General features: G+C 36.3%; 1 protein-coding gene across 5 annotated transcripts in view; it reads left to right on the top strand.

The window, feature by feature from the left end:
- The window catches only part of LOC150105646 (uncharacterized), a 252,997-nt gene that overhangs the window by 181,281 nt on the left and 44,308 nt on the right, over positions 1–27,408 (top strand). For all 5 annotated transcript variants that reach the window (XM_090394282.1, XM_090394283.1, XM_090394281.1 and 2 more), the window contains 3 exons: positions 5,647–5,866; positions 8,901–9,126; positions 21,122–21,246. In XM_090394282.1, coding sequence (XP_090250408.1) covers positions 5,647–5,866; positions 8,901–9,126; positions 21,122–21,246 — 571 coding nt within the window. The remainder of the gene's footprint in view (positions 1–5,646; positions 5,867–8,900; positions 9,127–21,121; positions 21,247–27,408) is intronic.

Below are 27,408 nucleotides of genomic sequence, written 5' to 3'. Positions count from 1 at the left end.
GCCTTCAGTTCTTCCAAAATAGTTTTTTCTTCCAAAAAAAGATATTAGTTCCTGTCTTCTTCTTACCTATTGATAATGCTTAGCTTAAGCTGTCAGTATCAGATTTTTTTCTCAAAGTGTTTTTCTCCCTTTCTTGGCATAATTATCACTTTAGTAGCATCTTTGGCTTAAAAAACTTGCATTTATTTTTCTTCTATTCAACTACTACCTAGAATACTGCTTTCACATTTGGAGTAGTGCACCTAAAATCTCCCTAAATATTCTTTCTGTTCAGAAGAGTACAGTTGATTGATCTTCTTCACACACACTCTCCATCCATTGTCTTGCAGATGATTAGTTTTTGCATTCTCTTTTACAGATATTTCCATGGATGTTGTATCACAAAACTAGCATCATGCCCTCCCCTTCTCTCCCATTTCTACTTAATCTACAGTTAACACAGGTTTAGCAGTAATGGGGATGTGTTGGATTCCTGTCCTTTTACAGTTGATGATTACTCACTGAACCTGCTGCTCCCATTCATCTTTCATTCTATCCACCTTGGTTCTCTGGAATGGTTTTCTCTATGTAGAATTCTCTAAAGGTTAGAGTTCAGCTTTTCAAAATAAAATATAAAATCTCAACAGATTACTTTGCTCTTGAAATTTGATAGGTTGACAAGTGCAAATGATTTGAATGGTGACATTCAAAAGAGTTACAATCTGGACTCTTGTTTCTTTTTGAAGCCTATTGCTATAGTATTAATAAGAGTAAATTGAAGAGACATAATAATAATCTGAAAGAGGAAAAAAGATTTGCAGTGGGTGGATGTAGAGTAAATTTGATTTGAATCTTGGCAAGAGAATGGGTATGCTGGTCAGAGAAACTAGGGCTTTTAGGATGGAAATAAGTATGATGTATGCAGGCATGCTTGAAGCAAGTGAGTGTAATTATTCAGCCACTTTTTGATCATTCTTATTAGTTTTTGGTATCAGATCTGGATGATGGTTATTAATATATAAGGATACTTGTAGGTCCAAGGAAGTGTTAAAATTGCATATACTAGTGCCCAATTATTGAGAATAAGGATAGTGGAATTTTTGGCATTTCTTTTGACTTTGCTAAAAAAATTACATGCATTAGTGAAACTTGGTTAATGAACAAGGATATATTACAGGGAGAGAATGCAAATTATTGTATTTTCAAGAAAGACAAGAGTAAGAAAATATTGCTGATCAACAGAAGAATTGCAGATTACAATAGCAGAAACTTGTCAGGAAGCTATCATAGTCACAGGAGGTAGTATATCTTAGGCTAGGAGACAGTGGGCAGTTGCTGCCATAGGTCTGATGATTCAAAGGAAAATGTACATGGCATATTTCAGCAAATAAGCTCAGTGAGCATAGGATCAGTATTTAGGTGGGAGATTTGAACAATGAGGACAGATTAGGAGGAAAGAACTTTTGCAGCTACTGTTTTATTTCTGGTTGCCCTCATCATCCCAATCTGCATTGCCATAATGATCACCCCTTTTCCTATATGCTGGTCTAATTTGCTTATACATTTCATGGTCACTACCCTTCACATTACTAGATCTCTAGCAACATCCAACAAAGTATTTCATTCTATTCACTTGTATTTCACACCATATCTGAAAACCACTGCCACCATTTCCCCCTCCCTTGCATCTCTACCTTCTATGGACATAGCATGTTGTTGATGACAGAAAAACATTTATCTCCCTTTTTTTTATCCTTTATCTTCATGAAAGCATCATGCCCTTCCATCTCTATTCCTGTTGGGATATCGTCCTCATCCAACCATGTCTCACTTATTCCAACAATTTTGGATGAACGAACTCAATCTATGCAACCCTTTCATTTCCCTTATTTCTGATACTTCTTGTATTCATATACAAACAAAAGCTCATTCCTGGATCTATAACAAGTTTCACTGCTACCACTTATTAGATGCGACTTCTTCATACCTTCCTGAAGCCATTTCCTTTTTCTCCTTATCCATTCCAAAACCTTCAAATCCAAATGTTATCCCTACATCCCATGCCATGCCATTCCATTCCCTTTTCTACATGTACATCACTTCCACTTTGAACATCGACCCTTCTCATGCCATGTTCCTCTGTCCATCCTGAGTCTCCTTGTTTCCCTATTTGTCTTGCAAACTTGTTTTCCCATTGTCTATACTCATGCTGCCCTTAAGCACCAATTCAATCTCTCCTTCCTTTCTTACTCTCCCACTCTTTCACATCACTTCTTGTTCAGATTCATTCTCTGCACTCATTACTTTAGTTTTCCTGTGGCAGTCTTTGCAAAGGATTTGCACCCATTCAAATGCAGTCCATCACTTCTATACAGTTCAATTTGTCCTTCAAACTCATTTCACACATTAAAAAACTACTCCTTTCTCTTCACACATTTCCACTAACACATCATTCATAATCCTTGCTCTTTGCCTCATCTCATCACTGTTATACCTGGGCAACACACTGGCTACCTTTTCTATCACACTTATCTTTTTATCCTTCTCAACAACCTCCTGATATATAATCTTATTTCTTTGTTCTCAGTCAAGTCATTTGTTCTTCCCTACTCTTTTGCTTGCCTACTCCTCATATCCAAAGCTTCATTTGCTGTATTATTTGGTAACCTCCTTGGAGTCAGTGGACTCACATGGTCAGTAACATGTCTATCATAATGAAATTTATAGTTATTTACACTCCTGTTCATGCACTCTGGCAATGCATTCCCCTCACCAATTCTCCACATAAAAAGTTACTCCTCATACCTTTCTTCACATCTTTATTCAACTTCTTGGGATGGATTCTCATTCTTAACATCTGCTATTTTTATAATTCCTTCTGTATTAATCTAATAGAATCCCTTAACTAATTTGAAGGCTGCTATCATATCTCCTCTTTTCCTCCTGTTCACCAACCTCTGTAATACACATTCTCTCAAGTGCTCTTCATAACAACCTCTCCAGTTCTGATATCACTTTGGTCATTCATCTTTGGACCCTCTCCATTGTTTTCACATCACAATGAAAACTAGGCGACCAAATCTGAACACAGTAATCCACGTGTGATCTGAAGAGTGCCTTATATAGAGGCATTACCACTTCCTTATCCCTACATGTCAATGTATGTTTTTATCATAGCAGCAATGCAATGTGCAGTCTTTGTAACACCTTGATGTGCCCTTGGAACTTTGGTCTGCTGTCTATCTACCATCACTTCAAGATCCTGAATCTCTTCCACTTCCTGAAGTACAGCTCCACCAATACAGTAAACAGTCTTATATCACTGTATCCTGGAAAATATACCTTGTGCATCTTCTCATTTATCACATCTTAATATCATTAAAAAAAAAAAAAAAAAAAAAAAAATTGGGAGGTGGGGGAGATCTTGTAAGTATATGGTGAGTAGGTTTTGCATTATTTGAGCACTGCTAAATGCAAGTGTCAATTTAATGCTAATTGCAGTTACTAATTTTGGACTAAAGGAGACTATTAATAATTTCTAACTTTTGATGCTAGATCTAGGGGTGAAAGACAGTGAGTTCAGGCTGCAGATAACTAACGAAGAGAATTAATTTATAAAGAAGTTATTCTCCCAGTTTGCAAGTCTTTGCTAAGACTCCATTTGGACTATTGTGCTTAGATAGGCTTTGTTTTTTGGAGATTAAAAAATAAATCTAGCCCACTAGATAAAAAATTCCACAGGCTAGGTATTATCTGTCCTGTATAATTTTGCACATGAAGACAGATTGAAGAAATGTAATCTTCGATGTTTGAGAAATAGGAGAGGAGATGATAGAAACATTAGGGAAATTTTACAGTTAATGTCAAATGGAAGTAAAACTTGGTCAGTCTGGAAATGGAAAATCTAGGTTCTTCTCATAGTGTGTAGCAAGTGAATGGAATAAGCTTCTAATGGACATAGTGCATCTTGTTTTCAAGGAAAGTATGATTAAGCATTGCAAACAAAAGTGCTCCCACCCTCCCCTGAGGCCCTGACCTCTGGAGTTGGCCATATATTTTGTAATGTTTTTTTCATAGAGATAATGGTGGAGATTGAGGCAAATAGTTAACAATTGCAGATTTGTGGACTGTTCCTTATTAGGATAACTCAAAGATTTATTATTAATCAACACCTCCAGGAAGTCCAAAGACTCGTTGAGGGAGGGCACCTACTCTACATCTCTCCACCTGTCATCTACACCAGCGCCATCTACTGCCTACCACCACTAGTATTTTCAGACAATCGCAAACATCCATGCCCATGGTGGGATTCGAACCCACAGCCTTTTGGCTGAAGAGCAGATATGCTAACCTCAGACAGCCAGGCCGGATTTATGGGTTTCAGTGTTTGGTTTATAGGTGAAAAACAGGAAATGGAACAGCAACATAATACAACATACATGCACAAATTTTTTTAGCACATAAGGGCCAATCCTTGAAAATTGTGTAAGTTTAGTTAACAGGAATGTTTTCCTGGAGAATGGCAAATTAGTGAGAATGGGTTACCAGAGGTGGTTGCAAGTACTTTGTTATTGAATGAGTTTAAGAGGAGGTATGATAGGCATCATGATGAATGGTTGGTTTTAAATAATCTGTAGTACCAAAGAACCATTGTGAATAATGGTTCTTTGGACTTTATGAAGATGCCTTGATATTAATTTAAAAAAATTACTGTAGTCGAAAGGTTATAGTACTCTTATAACAAAAATGCTTTCAAGTATAGCAAATACTTGCATAATTGTCTGCTATACTTTGAAAAAACTGTTCTAATGTGCATGTGAATTTATATTTAGAATAGTACTGACCTGTGTGTGTGTGTGTGCGCGCGTGCTTTAGCTTAGTTTTTAATTCAAAAGCCTTTGCTTCTGTAACAAGTAGAAAGAGCTTGTAATAAAATCAGACTGATGTGTGAATTGGTGATTTAATATCTGTGTTTTAAGCTGTAAGTGCTGGGAGTAACTCATGTTAAAGGCTTTGAATAATTTGAATAAATATGGTTGCATGAAACTTCCAAAACAAATATGGGTGATATTAATACTTTGAGATCCCAATTTATATCCTAGGCTACCAACAGGTGCCCACAGAGGGCATCTCACCTATTTAAGACTAGTCTTTCGTCATGTGTTCAGTTGTGTGTGCACGCACATATGCAGCGCATACATGCATATATTATGTGAACAATAAAACATGTCACAGTTTCTTCCTGAGGATGTGACAGGAAGTATTGGAAGAACTAAATAGTACTGTAATATACCATTTATCTAACCTTCAAAAGATCGATTTTTCAATTGCATGTCAACTAACTTCTGGTAGAGCAACTGTACTTCAATTATGATAATTTGAAGAGTCTGATAAATAGCAAATTACTATATTTTTAATCTTTCTCAATACTGTTTCACTCCATTAATCCTCTGACATGAGAAGCAGTGATTAAGATTAAGGATATAATTAGGTTAAACATTTAAGTTGATAAGAATCTTCATGGATGATAGCATAGTCTTTATGGATTAGTTTATTTATTTTTAATTGGATGTAAACTTTGGATTTTGCTATGATATTTGACATAGTAATTGTTTTAAGTTGAAGACTAGTATCAGGTCATTTTATATTATTTTTCATTTCATTTAGGACTCCTATGATGGATCTCCTTGTTCAAGTTTCTACAAGTAATAAGATATCTCCTGGAGGACATGTTATTAATGTTTGTACAGATACAGGTCATGATATCAGCTATAAACCTAATACCCCGATTGGATCGTTGGATGTCAAAACCATATATGTTGTTCCCAAAAGTGTTATAGAACCTTCTTTAAAAAAAATGCCAAAGTTGCCAAATCAGCCTTTTGAAGTAAGTATTTTAATTATCCATAATAGTGATTACAAAATGACAGTATTATGAAGTTGCTCACATTAGGTAGCATTTGTAACAGATATCAAATAGTATTTCAATGGTACACTTTGTATCCATGTTTTATTGACATTTAAAAAAGTCAGACTGGTTAGGTGGTGAACATTGCAAGAAGTCATTGTCACAAAGCTCATCAAACCATGCTGTAAACCAGGAGTCACCAAACTTCTTTGACCATCGACCCCTTCAAGAGTTTCTTGACCTTTTTATCGACCCCTCTATTTTACTATTATGTAATTATAATAGGACAAGCAAAAAAGATGCTTATGTGAGTTTTTAGATTATTTATTTTATAGTTAGTGTTTATTGTATGTATAATATGGTATATATTATTATATTGGCTTAATGTCAAAGGGATATGTTTTTGTTTTTGACGTCCTTCTTAACATTACATATTTGATAGGAGGGATAAATAATATATAAAATTTAATTTTGTTAACAAAATCACAATAATACAATCTTCCTTATATATATGAAAATAAGACTTTTATTAACTTAGTATACAATTTACTAACGTCAATGTGAAGGATGTGCTTCGTGACTCTTGACAAGATTAGCAAAGTTGGGTTCAAAATTAGTAAGTTTCAGCCTTAAATCGTTATGGAATTCTATATCTAGCTTATTTCTTTGTTTTGTTAAAATGGAATTAACATGGTTGAAACCAGCTTCAACCATGTATGAGCTTGGAAATGCAAGCAAAAAGCTGAGTACCAATTCAGAAAGTTTTGGATATTTTTCTATAGCATTTATATTCGTCCAAAAGTAACTTAAAGTTCTATTTTTAAAAAGAGTCTTAGCTTCAAGATCAACTGACAATTCAATAAATTCATCTTGTAAGTTACATTAGATATTTTCAATATCTGCAGAAAACGGCATGATAACCCAATCTGGGATGTGTATGTTTTCAAAATCTGCAAAGCGCAATTTAAAATCATCATCGCTCAAATTTTGAAGATGTTTTGTGTATATTTCTAAGTCTTCATCTTTTACTTCCAATTGCCGTAGATTCGAAAAATACTGAAAATCTTTTTGTAACAATGATGATTTAAATAAGGCTGATTTAGCTTGGAAGTCTAAAAGAATCATCCATGCTTGAATAATCGTGACAGGTCCCTACGTCATTAAATTTTGAAAATAAGTCTGCCAAGTAGAAAATGATTCTTATTTCTCTTCAGTTCATTCAAAAACATATTAACATCTGTAAGAAACTTTAGGGTTGAGTCGAACAACTCAACAAATCTTTGTAGACTTGCACCTACAGACACCCATCTTATTTCAGTATGCAAGAGTAATTGGGTTGATACTTCATTTTTTTCACAAAGTTTGGCAAACAATCTCGATTTAAGAGGATGAGCAAAAATGAGACTGGGATCGAATATGTGCATGTATAAGTAAATAAGCAACCGTGCACGTGTTGCAATCTCACTCCCCCTGTGCCGGCCGGGCAGGAACCACCGACATCTGTTTATTGGTAAATACGTCATTTTGGCCTCCATAACTATTTTCATGACCTTGCTCCATCTTGCAGGTCCTATTCATTCACTGTTCCCACGATTCATTCTTAATTGGGTTGTCATTCAGGATGGAGGTAATCCAAGTTAACAGAATTAAATATTACCCGTACAATGATGTCTTATATTTTTCTATCGACCCCTGGGGGTTGATATCGACCACTTTGGCGACCATTGCTGTAAACTCATGTTGCTAGGCATCTCTCAGGCAATGCATTCTACTTGGTCACTAGGCAAAAAAAAAAAAACTTTCTCTCATTCCCCTGCACACACACCTTCTTATACAACTTCTAGGGATGGCCTCTTGTTCTACTCTTCTCCTATTCTGTGAAAAATCTCTTCCTTGCTAATCAGGTAACAACCCTTACTAATTTAAGTCTCCATATTACTGTCCCCCCGCATATTTATACCTCATTATTGAAGACACTTCTTTGTGGTGTTAGACCTACCTGTAATGGTGCTGGCTCTTCTCATTCATCTTTTTCTGTACTTTATATGCTTTGTCCTACCTTGTCCTTGTGAATAAATATCTCCTTCAAATGAGACTATTGCTAACATCTAAATTAGCGATATCAGAAATGTCATACAAAGATATATATATTAGGGTTATTAAGTAATTTTATAAACTTAGTTATTTTACTCCTAATCCCAAGTAAGCAAACAGTTAAGTTTGTGCCTGAATGCTCAGGCACAAACTTAACTGTTTGCTTACTTGGTATTAGGAGTAAAATAACTAAGTTTATAAAATTACTTAGTAACCCTAATATACATTACCCAAGGCCCCCCCCTCCCTAAGAGACACCAAAGTCTATCATACCACTCCTTGAACTCATTGACTGCTCTCATCATTCCATCAGGCATTCCATGTTCAACCACCCTCCGTGCAAAGAAACCACTCCTCACCCTCTTGCTCACAGTTTCCTTTCGTAACTTCCAGGAATGGCCTATTAGGTTACCGAAACAAGACTGCCTTTTAACACATCTTCTATACATGCTGTTCTAACCAATTTCTAACACTTTCACCACTCCTTTAAAACAAAATGGTTGATAGTTTGATACCATTTGTTTTCAAACTTCTTTAATGCAATGGTACTATATTCCATTTCCCAGGATTACTGTGTCAATTCATTGATCAAAGTTATAATAGGTTAATGGGACCTAACACACCTTAGTTATGGGATCTTCTGAAGCTCTGGCAATGGATTCAAACTGTACAAATACCAGCTGATCGATCAGCATCAAATGGTTTACAGTTGATCTAAATAACTAATGTAAAATAGGTTTAAAGGAATTAACCTCTGTAGTAAATTTCATTACTTGTGACCTTGAAATATTAAGGCGTAACTTATTTGATTCAAAATTCTAATTTTGGTGATCGTTGAATGTGTTCTCCAGCAGTTCGTTACTTAAATTAATTTTTGTGGTTTTTCATTTTGAAGAATATCACGTTTTTTATTTTTTAGCAAACATTCAGGCTTAGAGTGTACCTTCCTAGAAACCAGTTAATGGTACTACGTGTTAGTCCACATACCACTTTATTTGACATAAAGAAACAAGTTTGTCAAGAAAGGGAATTAGACTCTAGTAATCATCACCTTGTTCATCCATATCATCACGATACTGTTCTGGATTTGAATTCATTACTTGAAGATTATGGTTACACAGAAATAAGTCTCATGTCAAATTCAGGTATAGTGTTTTTATTTTATTTTTATTTTTTTAAAATATTTTTAACCTAATGCCATTCCTAAAAATGGCTTAACTCTTTGCAACATATAACTGCATGTTCAAATGTATGATTATGTAGTGTTTATACCTTTTACAACAAAGGTATACAGTACTTCTCACAGGCTAATTAATGGGATTGCTACTGATAGATGAAATTGTGGAGTACCAGATTTCTAAAGACCTAATTAGATTTCTTCACATAGAAACTGTGAACCCTATCCACCCTCTGTAGATAGGATTGTAGCAATCCTATAGTACATAAGTACTATAAACTTACAACCAATGATACCATGGCAGTGGACTAGGGTTAGACAATTCAGAAATTCATTACTCTCTAGAGTCCAAACATGGAACTTCTTTTGGGGTAGTAATTTTTTCTCTGATCATCTACCTCAAGACATTCTCAAATATCCATGCCTACAGTGGGTTTTAAAATGATAGCCTGTTAGTTGGAAAGTGAAATGAAAAAAAAGAATTATGAAGTATCATTCTTAATTTCTGGGATACTGATCACATGTTGAATTTTTTGGGAAAACTCCACTTTCTCTATTAGAACTTTGCTGTCAAAGACTAGGATATTTTGTACCTTTTAGGCTGCAAAATACAAAAAGTGCATGACTTGTATGCACTATCAGTAGGGCATAAATATTTTAGGAAACTCTAAACAGAAATCTAAGTGAATAAAGTGTTCTTAATTACCATTGGTAGTTACAATTCTATTATTACAGTAGGTTTGGTAACAAACTGGAAAAAATGTTCATTGTACTTAGTGTTCTACAATCTTTTTCTGATAACAGAAATTATAAAGTTAAAAGTTTTCTGTTCAGAATAGTCTATTTTTATTAACAAGCTTATTCCCTGATCCTCTGACAGGGGACAGACATTTCTGGCTTAGACATTGGATGACAATGTTTTAATTTTGTAATGAATAATATAATAGTTATTATTCAGGCCTCCATGGAGTCAAAAGACTCATCGCGGGATGTCCTTTCTAAGAAACACCTCTATCAAGACTCATAGAGGGAGGTCCCCCCCCAAGAAACACAGTCTATCATGCCACTTCTTAAACGCATTGACCATTCTCGCTCTCACCACTCCACCAGGCAATGCATTCCATGGTTCAATTGCCCTCCATGCAAAGAAACCACTCCTTGCCCTCTTTCTCATAGTTTCTTTTCGTAACTTCCAGGGATGGCCCCTTGTCATGACTCCTTCCCACTGTTCAACCAAGCGAAAGAACTCCTTAGTGTCAACCCTGTAACCACCTCAACAGTTTAAAAGTCTCAATCATATCACCTCTCTTTCTATCCACCAAACTCTGCAGTCCACACTCCTTCAGCCGATCCTCATAACTAACATTGTAGAGTCCTGACACCATCTTTGTTATCCGCCTTTGTACCCTTTCCACAGTTAATTTATCCCCTTCAAAGACTCGGAACCAAATTTGAGAACAATAGTCTACTGAGAACTTTAGTCTGATCAGGGTCGTATACAATGGAATGATAACTCTTTTATCTCTGCAGGTCAGCATCCTACTCATTATTGTAGAAATCGTCTGTGTTACCTTCACTACCTTTGGACTATGTCCCTTAAATTTCAGGTTTCTATCAACCATCAAACCCAGATCTCTTGTCTCTTGCTTCCTCCAGTTTAACTCCTCCCATAGGGTATGCAGCGTCCCATCGATGTGTCCCAAACCTCAAGACCTTACATTTTGCTTCATTAAACTGACCCCCATTCATTTGCCCATCTATCTAGCTTATTCAAATCCTCTTGGAAGGGTTACTAATAACCCTCCCCAGCTTTGCATCATCTGCAAACAACTGAATATCCCCTTGCAATCCACAGACAATGTCATTGATATAAAGGTTACTCAATACTGGTCCCAGTACTGAGTCCTGTGGAACCCCACTTGTAACCTTCTGCCTCTTGGATATTACTCCACCATACACAACTCTGATACCTATCGGACAGCCAATCCTGAATCCAGTTGACCAATCTGACATCCAGACCCATATGCTGCAACTTGAATATCAGCTTATCGTGTGGCACCCTGTCAAATGCTTTTGCTAAGTCTAGGAAAATGGCAGTATATGCCTTTCCCTCATCTAATGCTTGTAACTTTATCATAAAAGGCTAGCATATTGCTAAAACAAGAGCACCCCCTTCACAAATCCATGTTGACTCTCGCAGATAATATTACCCTCACTGCCCAATGCTGTATACGGTCCCTCACTACTTTCTCCAAGATCTTACTAACTACTGATGACACACAAACTGGCTTATAATTAGACACTTCCAGTCTGCTACCACCCTTATGCAATGGCACTATCTTACCTTCCTTCCATTCCATGGGCACCTTTCCTGCAGCCAGAGAGTGACTATATGGTTTTGACTTGGAAAATGAATAGACTATTATAAAGCAGGCGATTATAATAGTCTTAGACGTCAACTTGGGGAAGTTTCGTGGAGGAAGGAATTGGAAGGCCGTGATATCATTAGTGCTTTGGAAATTGTGAAGGAATATTTGTTAGCAGCAATGGTAAGCTGTATTCCATGAGTGAAGATATAAAGTGGATGACAAACAATATTAAACAGGAACTGGATGTGAAAAATAGGCTATGGAAGAGATATAAGGAGTCAGGTGAAGAGAAGATGCATGAAGAACATAAGACACAGGCCAGGAGAGTGACTAATATGGTAAGGAAGGCAAGACTGGAATATGAGAATAGATTGGTCCTTAGATCCAAGGAAAATCCTAGGAAATTTTTTAGCTATGTGGCCAGTAGGAGGAGAAATGACATTGTGGGATAAAAATGGGAATAGTGACTGATGCAGAGGACATAATGGAATTGTTCAATGAACACTTTATTGGAGTATTTCATCCTGGAAGAGTCGATTTGAATACTAGAGGGATAGGGGAAGGTTCAAGGTTTAGAGGTGCAGGAGGAGAGTGTGGTCCACATACTGAGTACTCTGGATGTTAGTAAAGCTGTGGGACTGAATGGTATTTCACAAGTTTTGAGCAAATGTGCTAAGGAACTGACAGTGCCTTTTGAGTTTCTTTCGAAAGATGCATATTTGATTCTTAACATGATTTATATTTATGTCAGTTTGCAAAAGATTGCACACTTTAAAAATTCACATTTGTACAGTCCTGAATTATGTTGTTCCATCCCTTAACACGTTCATTGTCAATCACGCGATATCGCGTGATGAGTTCTCACCAAGCGGCCGATGACGCGTTATCGCATGGGCGTCGCTATCAAGTAAAAAAAATTTGGCCACCACACGAAATTCCAATTTTCAGCTTGGCAATGAACGTATTAAAGGTTATGGCATGTATGAAACTGACTGGGATTATAATTTTTAATTTCCTGATATGTACCCTCAAGGGGTGTTCAGACTACTACTATGATAGCACTATATGATTAAGTTGGTTATTATTAACCTCCTATCCATAGTTTTCCTCCAAATTAGTCTTTACTTGAGAGCATACCAATATTGTAATAATTAACATTTTGTGCTCCTAAATCAGGTTGTTTTCCTCTCATGTCAAGATAGTCTGGATTATATAATCTGTGTGTGTGTATTCCAGATGACCTAATATAAAGGTTAATCTAGTAATTCTGGTTACTTCAAATGATAGCTGTCTGCATATCTTATAATGAATAATCATAGAAATCTATATGGAAATTTTAATGACGTTGTCATTAAAATTTCCATATAGATTTCTCATTATTTTAATTTCCATATAGATTCATTTTATTTTAATTTGTGATATGGAAAGTGAAGCTTAACATCATTTGAAAGATAGCAATGGAAATTACAGCTGAAGCAATAAAGGCAAAGGTCTATTATTTTATTCCTTTGTTTTCTCTGCCTATCTACCTTCATTATAAAAGTATTCAGCTACTGTCTGCAGCTTAAACAAAATTTATTAGCTAGAATAAACGCAACATTGTAGTCAGTATATCATCATCAAATTCCTGCCATGTACCCTCAAGGGGTGTACAGGATATGATAATACTACATGAAAAAAAATTACATCATTACTAACTTCCTATCTACAATTTTCCTTCAAATCAGTTTGTTACTTGTCAAGACTCCAACATTATCAGATCTTATATTTCTATCATCTAAGGCATTTTGAATCGTATCAATCCACCTATATCTTGGCCTTCCTCTAGGTCGTTTTGCTGCCAACCTGACAGAGAACACTTGTTTTGCTAATCTTTCTTTGCACATTCTGTTTAAGTGATCATACCACCTGAGATTAGCTCTGCTAACGCATTCCTGGATGCTGACAATGTCAAGTTCTTTCCTAATATCCTCGTTTTTTAATATGATATTGCCATTGATGCCATCTGTTCATGGCTATAAACTTTCTCAGGACTCTCATATCTGCGGTCTTTAGTCTTTGGTCAAGTGTTTTACTTCTGACCCAGCTCTCAGATCCATAAGTTAAAACTGGTTTGAACACCGTCTTGTATACAGCTAATTTAGTGTTCCGACTAATTTCTCTCTTATTCCATATGAATTTATTCAGTTGACTTCCCACCATACCAGCTTTGCTGATTCTGTTGTCTATTTCTATATTTAATTTATCATTTTCACTAAAAATCGTGCCTAAGTAGCTGAAATGTTTTACTTGTTCCACAGGTTCTCCATTCACAACACAGTTGACATTTTCAATGATTTTGCCTATTTTCATTGTTTTTGTCTTTTTATTGCTGACCTTCATACCATATCTATTATAACAGTTATTCAATTTAGTCAGAGAATCTTGCAGACTTGTTGCGGATTTATTTAGAAGTATAACATCATCTGCATTAAGCAAAGAGCTGACATTAACATCTCCAATTTTGATATCATGTTTAATACCACTTTCCTTCATAATGTGATCCATATAGATAATGAATAACAGAGGGGATAATGTACATCCTTGTCTCATACCAGATTGAACATTAAACCATCTTCCTGTACTTCCTTCAATTCTAACCGCCGACTTACAACTCAAATAAAAACTAAGTATTGCTTGATATAATGCCCCATTCACACCATATAACTGTAGTGTATTGATTAGCTTCTCTCTTGGCACCTTGTCATATGCCTTTTTCCAAATCGACAAAACTTAAATACAGATCTTTGTTATATTCCCATGCTTTCTCGACTATTTGTCGTAAAGTGAAGATCTGATCCTGACAGCCTCTATTTGGCCTGAATCCAGCTTTTCTTCCACAATTCTTCTCAATCGTTTCTCAAGTATACTTGCATAGATCTTGCCATCAACACTCAGTAGGGAAATACCTCTGTAATTCTCATATTCAGTTTTATTTCCCTTTTTATATATGCGTACTATGAGAGCTCTACTCCAATCATCCGGAATTTGTCCTTCTGTCCAAGCTTTCTGAACTATACAGTGCAGCCAATGTAAGACTTTTATACCACCATACTTCAGCATTTCTGGTTGAATATCATCTACTTCTGCTGCCTTTCCACGTTTTAAGCCTTAGATGGCTTTTTCTACTTCAAGTATGGATATGTATTCCTGACTGCATGCCTGGTCAGTGTTTATTAGCACTGTGCTGTCATCACTGATTGTTTCATTTAGCAGTTTTTCAAAGTAATTACTCCATGCTTCAAGGATATCTTTTTCTTCCGTTTTCATGTCACCATTATCATCTCTAACTCCTTTTTACAGCGCACTCTTTCTTCCATTCCTAAGCTTCTTCAACAACCTCCAGAATATTTTGCCACCTTCTTGATATTTATTTTCTATATTCTTGCCAAAGTCCTCCCATGACTTTTGTTTAGCTAGTTTTACACACTGTTTAGCTTTCTTGCATTTGTCTCTGTATTCTGTAAGAGCATAAGCTGACTTATTTGACAGGAACTTTTGATATGCTTTCTTCTTTTCCTTCACTGCCTCTTTAACTTCCTGTGTCCACCATGAAGTTCTAATTTTTCTATCCTTGCAGACAACTTCACCACATGCCTCTCTAGCTGAATCAATAAGGGCTTTCTTCAAGTCTTGCCACTGAATCTCCAAGGTTTGCTTCCAGTTCTCAAACTCTTTCATTTTTTCTTCAATAATCTTTGTGTATTTTAGTCTACAGTTCACATCTGAGAGCTGCTCAACTTTTATTCGCTTTTAAAACTTTCTTACATGTTATTCTTTTCAATATGAAATTCAATTTTATCCTGCTCAAGACTAAATAGTGATCACTTCCAATTTCAAATCCTCTGTACACTGGTGTCCTGCACCAGGGAGAAAACATCACTATCAACAATAACATAGTCAATGAGACTTTCTTATTTCTTGCCTCTTCTCTCCATGTAAATTTGTGCACATTTTTATGTTTAAACATGGTGTTAGTAATAACCAGTCCATGTCCCGAGAAGAAATCCAACACATATTTGCCATTATTATTAGCTTTGCTCTTTTCTCCAAATTTTCCCAAAATATTTTTGTATGTCTCACAATCATTTCCTACTCTGCTATTTAGATCCCCAACAAGGACCAACTTTTCTTTTTCATTGTGTCAGTTGCTTTTTCTAAAGCCTCAAAAAAATTCCTCCACTTCTACCTTAGTAGAACCTTCTGTGGGACTATAGGCACAAATAGGTCTCATTGTCCAGTTCCCCATTCTCATATTTGCCCACATTACTCTACTTGAGACTGACTGCCATTCAAGAAGATTAGCCTCGTATTTTGTGTTGAATACTATGGCTACTCCTTCTTTTCCTTGATTTTCATTGCCTGAATATAACATTGTATTTATTGCTCAGAAAGATCTCACCAGTTTTGGTCTTTTTTGTTTCAGTCACCCCTATTATGTCGATCTGGTACTTATCTAATTCCTCAGCTAGCTCCATTTCTTTGCCATTCAGGCTTCTTATGTTGATAGTACCGATCTTTAACTCTGGTGATGTTGGGGTGTGTTTTCAGATTTGTTCCAGTAGCTGACTTTTCGCTGTTCGCCCTGGTTTCCTGGAGAAAACATTGGGGGGCCTTGTTTAACCAGCGATGCTCCAGCCGGAATGAAATTTTGTCATGTTGTACCATTTTTTATTTTGGTTTAACCAATAAGAATACAATTTGGTCGGCTAAATCCCAAATTGCCAGCCCATCCTCTTTCGTTCAGTATCCAAGTTGATACCCAACAGGGTGCACCACGAGAAGGTGAGAATTGGACATTAGGTCAGAAGGCCTGGCTGGTTCTCCGCATTCCTTTAAAGGCTATGTGGAGGTCTCCTCTCAGTTATACAGCTTTGACCCTTAAGCATCCTGTAGTCAGTATATACAGGTATTTACCAGTCATAAAACATGACTGGTAAAGTGCAAGGTTTTTTTGTTCATTAACTATAAGCCATACTTATCCCCTAAAAGTTGTTGGAAGTTTTTCCACTGAAAAAATTTCCAACAACTTCCTCGAATCCAGAGTATTTTAATATGTGCGACACCTTTTGGCTACTCATATATGAAAATATGACTTCTGCACTACTTAAACCTTAGTATCACTCCCTCCGTGTTGTGGCTGGGATAAGAATAGGTCCACTGCAGCCCATGCATGTCGAACAAAGCGACTAAAATGGGTACCTAGAGAGGGTAATGGATGGCAATGCTGTAGCCAATCAAGTTTTAACTGAAGCTCGACTATTGCTGTTACCCTCCTGCCATGATCATAGCTCAATGACATCCTATCCTTACATTGTCCTTTACAGATAACAGGGAATATGAAAAGCATTCGTGCTTCTCCCATCTAGCCAAAAAAAAAAACAAAAAAAACCTTAGTATCACCTCTGGGTCTGGCTCCCACTGATGAGACATCAATTAAGATCGAAACTGGCCTGGGTAGTGACCCTTCCCATAATGCATAGCATTATACATGTCTGCAAGAAAATTTGCTTTGTATTATGGAATACTGAGGCAAGTGATGTGAAGTCTTAGCTTCTTTAGATGAGTTGCCCCAGTCCTGAAAATAGTTCAGGCACAAATTTGTTTGCTTACACTTGGATTAAACCAAGTATATAATTTTTCGGTATCTTTAATTTATACTTATCCCCTAATTAGAAAATAACATTGCTAATATTCTGAATTAATTCGAAGATAGGCTTTCAGTGGTTGATTACTTTACCAACTCCCCGTTGATATTGGAACTTTGACTAATGCTGTTAAATTGGAAAATTGATAAAGAGGAACTCTCCTGAAATCTCAAGTTATGAACTGTCCAGAAGAAGGCTATTACTAAATCAGTTTAGTGATGGAGTATACAGCTGAAGAAATGTTTGTTGACCTAATGATATCCTTTGGTGCATTGCCTGGGGACTATTCTTAGATATATTGGCTGAACTGGAAATTTATAGACCACCTGGATGAGATCTGAGAGTGGACCAGATTCTCAATTGCAGTGCTATCATGTGTATTTAGGTAAGGAGAACTGGCTTTGCAAGCTTCCTTGAACTTTATCATACAAGAACTTGATATGATGTAATAGTTGTTTCTTGGCAGTTATTTTTGTAATCAGTATTAATGGCATGGTCAGGCAGACTTGATTTACCATGAAGATATCTGAATATATATCTTCAGATATGTATTCAGATTGTGCTTCTTGTGTAATTGGGATATTTCTTCCTGTTCACCAATGTAGCAAGTGCAATAGATCTTATACTCTCAGGTGAGATAACTGTGGAAGATTATCTTTTAGAATTGAAGTTTATTTTGAGGGAGGAGTTCAAAGTTAAGAGACTCTGCCTTGACTGTCTTCTCAATATTTCCAAAATTCCTTTGTATGAGAAGGCTGTAGCCAAATTATAGTTACTGGAGAACTTGTGTAGGATTTTTGTTCTTTTGAACAGGATCCTTTAAAGATGTAAATTTATCGATGTGATGAGTATGTATGTATTCAATAAACCACAAAAACCAGACCATTTTATGTGAGGCATATAACTAAAGCATTAAGGAAAAGAAGAGAACCTGGCTTTTCAAGTTCAAATTTTTTTTTTTTCTTCTTTCCCCATTGGCTAAAGAAAGCAGTGGTGGTTTGATATGTAGCTAGATGAATACACCAACATACCCAAGCCATACTTTTTGTGTGAAAGATTTAAGTCTGTTCATATGATTTCATATAAAAATTGCTATAAGGAGAAGAGAAGTAAAGCCTATAGTTGTCTACCTTAGCAAGGAAGAATTTAGTTTGCCAGACAAGAATATCCTGGTAGCAGTTAGTTGAGAAGTAAACTGTTGGGAATCTGAAATCTATTGAGAATTTGTCTAACATTCAGATCATTTTTTTGATAGGGACATTAGTGAACATTGCAGTGACATCAAAACTGACTAAAATATGTTCAGCGTTGAGTGCGAGATCTTTTGCCTTAATTGAACCCACAGTCCCCTGAGTGTCGCTGCTCAATTCTTGGCTGTTTAAAAAAAAAAAAAAAGGTAATTTATATTTCCTGAATGCACATCAGCAGTATGGAATGATTTTTTTTTTATCAGTTGGCCAGGCAGTTACCTCATTGAATAAATCAATAGATTTTGTTTTTAATGCATTTATTAGGGTCATAAACATCATTTTTAATGTTAGTGTGTACTATTAACAAATTGTTTTTTTTTTTTCGTACCAATTATGATTCAGTATAACCCTTTTGTATTCTGTTTATCAGATTTAGAATATTCTTGTTTTAACAATTTGATTACTAGTTTTTACCTTGTTTAGATTGCAAAAAGTTTCCAACTTCATCTTGTGGGGATACCACAAAATGAAGTCTTTTGCTTAACATAAGCTAAGAGAGAGATTAATCGTGTAATGCTGTGTGATTTTGCATTAGGGGAATGGAGAGTCTGGCAAATTTTCTATTACCTTGATGGAACTGTTTCACTCAGGATTTCTCCATGAGTGCAAGTCACAAAGATGCCTCCAACGATCTCGATCTTGAGCCTCTCTCTTCCATGTTATACCCATAGATTTTACTAGTGGATCTTCCCATCTTGTAGGTGGTCTTCCTGGTTTTCTCTTTATTCTTGGTTGCCAGTCCGAATTTTAACAAGTGGTAACTCAGCTCTCAGAACAATGACAGACTCATGAGGTTCAAATTAAAGAAATACATTTATTTTAGACAAACACATATATATATATATATATACACTTAGGTCAGAGATTTCAATTCTAAAGAGCCTGAACTCCCCTCCCCCCTCTTAAATTTACATACCAAAAAATATTTCCTCTAAAATCTTAGTATCAATCTTACTCTTCCTTGTATAACTATATTCAGGCTCGGTTAATTTCTACTGAGTTGCTCAGTTCTCATTCATGGGAATAACACACATACATAGATACATCCTATAATCCTAGTGTGAAACATATTAGACGTACTCCATCTTGCTAAATTCACATGAGACAATATTTTCTCTTATATTCTGGCTTTATCCTCCCCCAAAATTCAGTTAGTATTTAAGTTCAAATTTAATACAATAATAACAATGTTTCTTCTAACATAAACAGTCCGAAGCCTTGGTTCCCAGCTCAGCTTAAGCTTAGGGTGTTACTTGCTCTTTAGACGTGGACAGAATGTCCAAAAGATTACAGTTCTTTAGATATAAGGTAGAAGTAGACTATATGGAGTTCCTTAACATTCTGTTTCTTATTCCCTCTTTGGTTATTAGTTAATCTAACACGAAAACTTGCGTCTTACCGTTCTTGCTTTTCTGGTAGTTATTAGGACTTCCTTAACTAGATCTCCGGGTTTTCTCACCGTATATTTCTTATGGCATCTGCGACACACTTCTATTCTTTTCAAAAGAATTTCACCTCTTCGCTGATTTATGCGTTGGCATGGCTAACCAACGGCTCCTTCTGCCAGCATTCCTTCAACGTGGCTACACTCGATGTGGCACCGTACAGCAACGGAAAATGTTGCTGGGCATGGCGGCAAGCTTCACAGCTATCCAGCACTTGGAACCAGGAACAGAAAAAAGAGAGCGATTGAATTTTGCGCCGAAACCTATATACCTCATGTGAGCGCCCTCTCTTGGTGGCTATGTCACGCACATAGTGGCGGCCGATTGGTTACCGCAGCTCCGAACTGTTTTTGACATGGCTCAATACATGTATTATCTTATATACAATTTTCAGCATTTATACAAATCTTTTCTCTGTTAAATAATTCACAAACATTATCTATTTCAATTATGGGATTCTCAAAATTTACTTAATATCTACAAGAGTGTTTAGCCACAGTTCTGGCTTACCAAGATGCACATTTTCTTCTGGTAGGCATAAGCATGTCCATATCCATGGCTTTTAACGTTACATTATGTTGGGTCGGAAATAGGATAACTCATTAAAAGTGAGTTGGCACTTTTTCCGACACAACACCACTTGCATTTGCAATTAGTGCCCCAATTAACTGTAGCCAAGATCTCTAATATGAACTCTTGCATATCTAAGTCACTTTAGATATTTATGCTTCATTCTTTATATGGCTTTCAAACTTTGAAGGGTAAATAAAATTTAAAGAATTTAATTGATTTTATGAATTAACTACCTTATTTTTGAAAGATATTAGAAAAACAGGTATTTAAAGCAAAAGTAGAGCAGCTATTTCATTAACTAAGGATTTTAATTCATGTAGCAAAAAATTCAAAAATGAACTTTCATATATGATTCACTTGTTCATTTGTCAGACTTATGCAGTGAAGTATAACTTATTATATATACAATGTTAACCACATTTGTGGGGGCAAAAAAAAAAAAATTATGCCCCCAATCTTCATAATTAGCTTTGTCAGAGTTGAGTTTTTAACATTACCCTTCTTGTTGCACTATGCTGATATCAGGTAGCATATAGTTAGCATTAATCACTTAACATTGAGATTAGAATGGTAATTAAATAATCTGGTTATAACTTTTCAATAATGAAGCAATTTGATTCAAATGCTGTTTGGTTTCAGGTCTTCAGGAGGATAGTCGCAGTTTGTCTGCAGATAGAATAGCATATGTTCCAGTGTTACGGCAAGATCATGAAGAAAAAGGAAAGAAAGGATTGTTTCGTCTATTTTCAAGGAGAAGCAGCAAAGTATTTATTAGCTCTTATTGTGTAAAATTTTTAATGTTAGATAACAAATTTTTAAACTTTTAACATTTATTATAAGACCCCATGCAGCCATAGACTCATTTAGGAGGTCCCCTTGTTGTACACACAGCTCATCATACCATGCCTTAAACACATTCAATTTCTCTGCAGACACCACACTCTGGTAATGAGTGTGGCGTCTGTAGAGAATTGCATTCCAATCATTCATAACTCTCCATACAAAAAACCTGTTTCTCGCTCGTTTGCTTGCACCCTCCTTATACAGCTTCCAGAAATGACCTTGTTCTCCCATCATTTTATGAAAACTCAATGTTAATCCTATAACTACTACTTACCAACTTGTACATCTCTATCGGTCATATCATTCCTCTTATCCACTAGACTGAAAATTTCAACCTTTCTTCATATTCAGCATTCCAGAGATCAGAAATTATTTTGGTAAATTGCCTCTCGAACATCTCTTCATCTGTTTGAAAACCAGGTGACTAAATCTGTGCACAGTATAGTCCATATGTGGACTAATCAGAGCCTTCTATGTACAATAGAACCAGAATCTCTTTACTTCTACAACTCTGTGTCCTCAGCATCATTGTCAGAATTTGTTGTTGTCCTCACAATTTTGGAAATATGTTCTCTAAATTTTACATCCTTATCCACCATGATGCCATGATCTCTTATTTCCTCCACCTTCAACAATATATCTCCATCAAGAGTAAATTGCACCTTCCCTCTTTGTTTTTCAAATTTTAAAATGTTGCATTTCTCAACATCGAACTGGCATCCCCCAATCCTGTGCCCATTCACTCAGTCTATTCACGTCTTCTTGTAAGGCCATGACATTTGCTCTACTCCTAAGTTTGTCTCAACTTTGCACCATCTGCAAACGACTGAATATCCCCATCCAAATCTTCCCTAATATCATTAACATACAGGTAAAACAGCAATAGCCCTAAAACAGATCCATGAGGCACACTGCTAGTGACTTTTCTCTTCCAGGATATTGCTCCTCTATACACAACTTGTTGATACCTATCAGACAGCCAATCTCCGATCCAATGCACTAGTCTAATATCCAACCCCCATCTGCTCTTGTTTGACTATCAACTTATGCAGTAATCTATCAAAAGCCTTTGCAAAGTCTATACTACTGTGTATCCATCTTCCATGACCAATGCTGCTGTCACCTTATTGTAATAACTAGATTACTAAAACATGATTTCATTTAGCAAATCCATGCTGTCCATCAAAGATAATACCATTGTTATTAACCCAATCATGGATTCTGATTCTCATCAGCCTTTCCAATGCTTTAACCACAACACCTGATACACAGATTGGCAGGTAATTTAATGCTTGAACTTTTGTCTCCTTTATGAAGTGGGTACAATCTTGCCTTCCTTCCACTCCTTTGGAACTTGACCTAGTGTAAGACTCATATTAAACAAATATGTCAAGGCAGATGTCACCTCCTTGGCACATTCCCTCAAAATATGTGGTGTCTATCTTGCCTACAGCATTATTAATATCAAGCTTGCTTAATTCCCCATATATACCTTTTTTCGTCACTTTCAGTCCTCATCATCCACTCCTCTCACTCTCCATGATGTCACATTCACAAGGATGAGACTTTTATGAACTGCTCATTAAATATCTCAACTATATCCTCTGCAGCAGTTGTCCTTGTACCATTTTCTTGTACTGCAATTTTGCTACCCTTACTGAGTCAACTTCTTGCCCCTGTTCTTTGTACTCTTCATGAAATTATTACCACACAGCTTATGTTGCCTCTATAATGTCTTCTTTCTCTGTATTGCATGCTTAATCTTTTCATTCATCCATTTCACACCTATCTTATTTAACCTTCTGACTCTTGGAATACGTTTAGACATTTCTTCTACTAGAAAGTTATTGAATATCACTCAAGTAGCATTGATCTCCTTTCCACCCAACTCCTCATTCCATGTTGCAGCTGCAAGCCATCTCCTGAGCTTCTCATAATCACCAGCCTTGTATTTCCATATATCCTTTCCTCACATGGTTAGTAACCACTCAGGTAATCACTTCATGGCCACTCCCAACTAGAGGGAGATTTAACACCTCACTTATATCTTCGGATGAGATGATCAAATCCAAGACCCTCAATCCCCATGTGACCTCTGTTATATACTGCCTGAGGTAGTTATCCCTCAAAAACTCACTCATTTTCTTTTTACTTCTGGTTGCTATATTGTCATCTCAATCTATATTGCTATAATTAAAATCACCCTTTTCCCATTTTCTTATTTCCCTTTCACCATTTAGAGCAGGAAAAATATCCTCCAGCAATCGATTAAAAATGCCCTTTTAGACTAAATCTGAAAGTTCACATTTCATGGTTAGGATTATTTGCTTTTATTGAGGTATCACTAAAAGCAAATAATCAAGTGGGAGCCAGAAATTCTGGGTCTGGCTCCCACTTCGACCTCAGTAAAGAATCGAAACCAGTCTGGTTTTGGCCATAATGCATAGCATTATATGTCCCTAAGGATATGTGCATTGCATTATGGGATACTAAGGCAACTGAGATGAAGTCCAGCCTCTATATACAAGTAGCCCAATCATGAAGTTACCTCATGTGCAAACTTTGTTTGCTTATATTTGGATAAAGGATGAAACAATGAATATAATTTCTTGGTATCTTTAATTTATAGTATAACCAAGTGAGGGGGGGGGGCTTCCCATTATGCTGATCAGTCAGAAATTTGCTACTTCAGTTGAGCTTTTATACAACTGAACCATTCCCCCCCCCCTCTTTCCATCCTTCTTGGAACTAACAATATAGTTGGTCTCAATAGGGATGTTAAACAATGTAGTCAAAGATGTTACCAATTCCCTTGTACCTTCTTATAAAACTCGAGCTGATGTACTATCTAATATCATAGCTGTATTCATATCAAGGTTCTGTAATATCCTGTGCACCTTCTCATCTGCCTTTATTTCCATATAAGCCTTTACTGCAATATCTCCACTGGATGATTCTCTTGTAAAGTATTAAATTAGTAATTCTGTTATTTCATCTGATTCAGTTGCCTCCTTACCATCAGCATTCATTAAAATTATTCTTCCATAATCATTCTTTCTGCTATTTGCAATATATCAGAAGAACTCTTTGGAATTGTCTTTAGCCTATACTACTAATTTCCTTTCATATTCTGATTTTGCCTTTCTCACCATACTGGTTACCCATCTGTCCTGTACTTCTTACTGCTCATGTGCTTGCTGGTCACCTTTCTCATTGAATTCCCTCCACAATCTTTTGTAGTTCCTGCTTAATGATGTTTATCCACTCCCATTTGCTTTATAGCAGAACACATAACTTGACTCTAGGTATGCAGTCTGATATTCCTTATGTGAGTTTTCTAAGTAACTATTTTGACTGCATTTATCCACCTACATCTTGTTCTTCCTCTAAGTCTTTCCTGGCTGTCTTTGCATAAAAAAAAAATCTTGACCTTCTCTCCCTAATTTTAAGTTGCCTTGGTAATGCATATTCCACTAATATGTGAAACTTGACAATTTCACAGAAATAGCCAGTTTGTTCATTCATCAACCAAATTCCTTATCCTACTGTTGCAGTCATTCATTGCTTATCTGACAACTAGAATCACACACACACACACAGAGTGCTTCTGATCTCTTGGCCACATTAAACTGGCAGCTATTTACCTTTGCCCATACTGCTAGTTTGTCTGCCTGCAGGATCTCTGCATGGGCTTCATTTACCATTGCTCTTCCTAGTTTAGCATCATCAGCACAAAAACTGAATATTTTCTGTCAAATCATTGATAAACAAATTCCTCTTCCCCTGGGGGGGATTTGCTTTATCAATGCAAAGGAGGGATCAGAATGAGGAAATTACTATAATTTCCTCATGCTGCTGTAAATTTTTTTTTGCTTGATTATAAATTAAATTAAAAATGTCAGATTATATTCTTGTTTAATCCTTCATCTAAATGTAAGCAAACCAAGCTTGCACATGAAAGTATATCTTCATGACTAGGCTACTAGTCATGAAGATATAATATAGTTCCCATAATTCAGGGCACAAATCCTTTCAGGTGTGTATGATGCTAAGCATTGTGAGAATGGCCACTACCCAACTGGTTTCAAACTTTTTTGAGGTCTCATCAGCAAGAACCAGACCCAGAAGAGAGATGAATGTTAAAGTAATGCAGAAGTGATATCTCATATACAAGTAGTAAAAAGGTGTAACGCTATCATTATTAAAATACTCTGGATTAAAGCTAATATGTAAGAAGTTTTTTCACTTGGTCATAAATTAACTTTCTACATGTAGCTCTAATCCAGAGTATTTTGATAATGTTAAACCTTTTTCATTACTTGTATATGGGGAAATATGACTTCTGCATTACTTCAATCTTTGTATCTCTTCTAGGTCTGGCTCCCACTGATGTGACTTCAATAAAGGTCGAAACTGATCTCGGTTAGTGGCCCTTCCTGTAATGCATAGTATTATGCACACCCGAAAGGATGTGCACTTTACGTTGAGATACTAAATGTGAAGTCATTAGCTTCTATATCCAAGTAGCCTAGTCATGAAGATATTTCATGTACAAACATTGCTTGCTTACACTTGGACAAAGAATTAAACAAGAATAATGCCGGCCTGGTTGGCCGAGTGGTCAGCGTATCCGCTCTCCAGCCATAAGGCTGTGGGTTCGAATCCCACCGTGGGCATGGATGTTTGTGATTGTCTGTGAAAATACTAGTGGTGATGATGGGCAGCAGATGGCGTTGGTAGATTGTGAGTGGTAGAGATAGAGTTGTAGAGTGGATGCCCTCCCTCGATGAGTCTTTGGACTCCCTGGAGGTGTCACGTAATAATAATAAGTAATAATAATATAATTCCTTTGCATTTTTAATTTAATTTCTCTTGTTGTAACCATTGTGATCTCAACTTTTAGTGCCTGTATCAGTTCTTGTGTAGCCATGCTGTTGTCCTTAGTTTCTCTATATTCACTTTTTCACGTTATTAATAAGTAAATCAATGATGATGAATCTTGAAGTCTCAAGATTCATCATAGAAGGTACACTAGTCAGCACAAAGTGTATCATACTTCTCTTTAATATTGTCAATCTGCACCTTCACCACCTTCTCAGGCAATGCATTCTATGCTCCTACCACTCTGCATGCAGAAAAACTTAAACTTGCGTCTTATCCCTTTTTTTACTCACTACTTCCTTTTGTAACTTCCAGGGATGGTTCCTTGTCCTTCCTCTCATTCTAAGATGTGAAAAATCATGTTAGAACAAATGGGTTATACAGTTCTAATTTGATAATGCTTCAACAGCTTAAATATATCAATCCTATCACACATTTTGTCTTCTATATACCAAACTCTGCAGTCATGCCCCTTTGTCTATCCTCATAATCATGATATAGTCCTGATATCACCTCTTCATATCTCAGTGACCAGAGCTGAGCACAAAAATCCAGATATGGTCTAATCAAAGCATTTTTATACAATGGGATCACCACACTTTTCTCTTTGTCAATGTTATTATACAGGTATTTTCATGGAATCAGGACTCATTGTGGGAGATCCATTTATTCACCCATTAGCCATCATTCACACAATACCTATCGTGCTTCTTAAACTCATTCACTGATGAAGCACCCACTACCTCTAGCAACCCATTCACTACCCTCTAAGCAAAAAAAATCTAGTCCTAATGCATTTGCTAATCACATGCTTGCACAATTTCCACTGGTGATCCCTTCTTGCCATGTACTGAAAAATGTCTTCAATGTCAATCCTATAAAACCTTTTTTAATAACTCAAATGTTTCTATCGTGATTCTGCTTTTTTTTTTTTTTTGTCTGTCACCTACAAACATTTTTGAAGCCTGCTGACTGCTAATCTATACTTAATAGGGAGCATTCTACAGACTTGTCACAAATTTTGTCACTCACCTTTGAATCCTCTCAACTTCATCACCATGGAATCTGGGAGTCCAGATCTGTGTGAAGGAATCCAGATGTGGCCTTATTAGAGGGGAGCAATAACTTCTCTATCCCTGCTTGTTAATGTTCAACAACCATGTAATCTGTGCTGTTTTGGTTACTTTTGAAATACCCTCTAA

This window comes from Typopeltis vanoorti, chromosome 6 (assembly GCF_054136105.1).
Source record: "Typopeltis vanoorti isolate ZY-2024b chromosome 6, IOZ_Tvanoo_1.0, whole genome shotgun sequence".
In the NCBI taxonomy this organism is placed as follows: Eukaryota; Metazoa; Arthropoda; class Arachnida; order Uropygi; family Thelyphonidae; genus Typopeltis; species Typopeltis vanoorti.
Note: the sequence above shows the minus strand (reverse complement) of the source record. Positions and strands in the feature narration are given on the sequence as shown.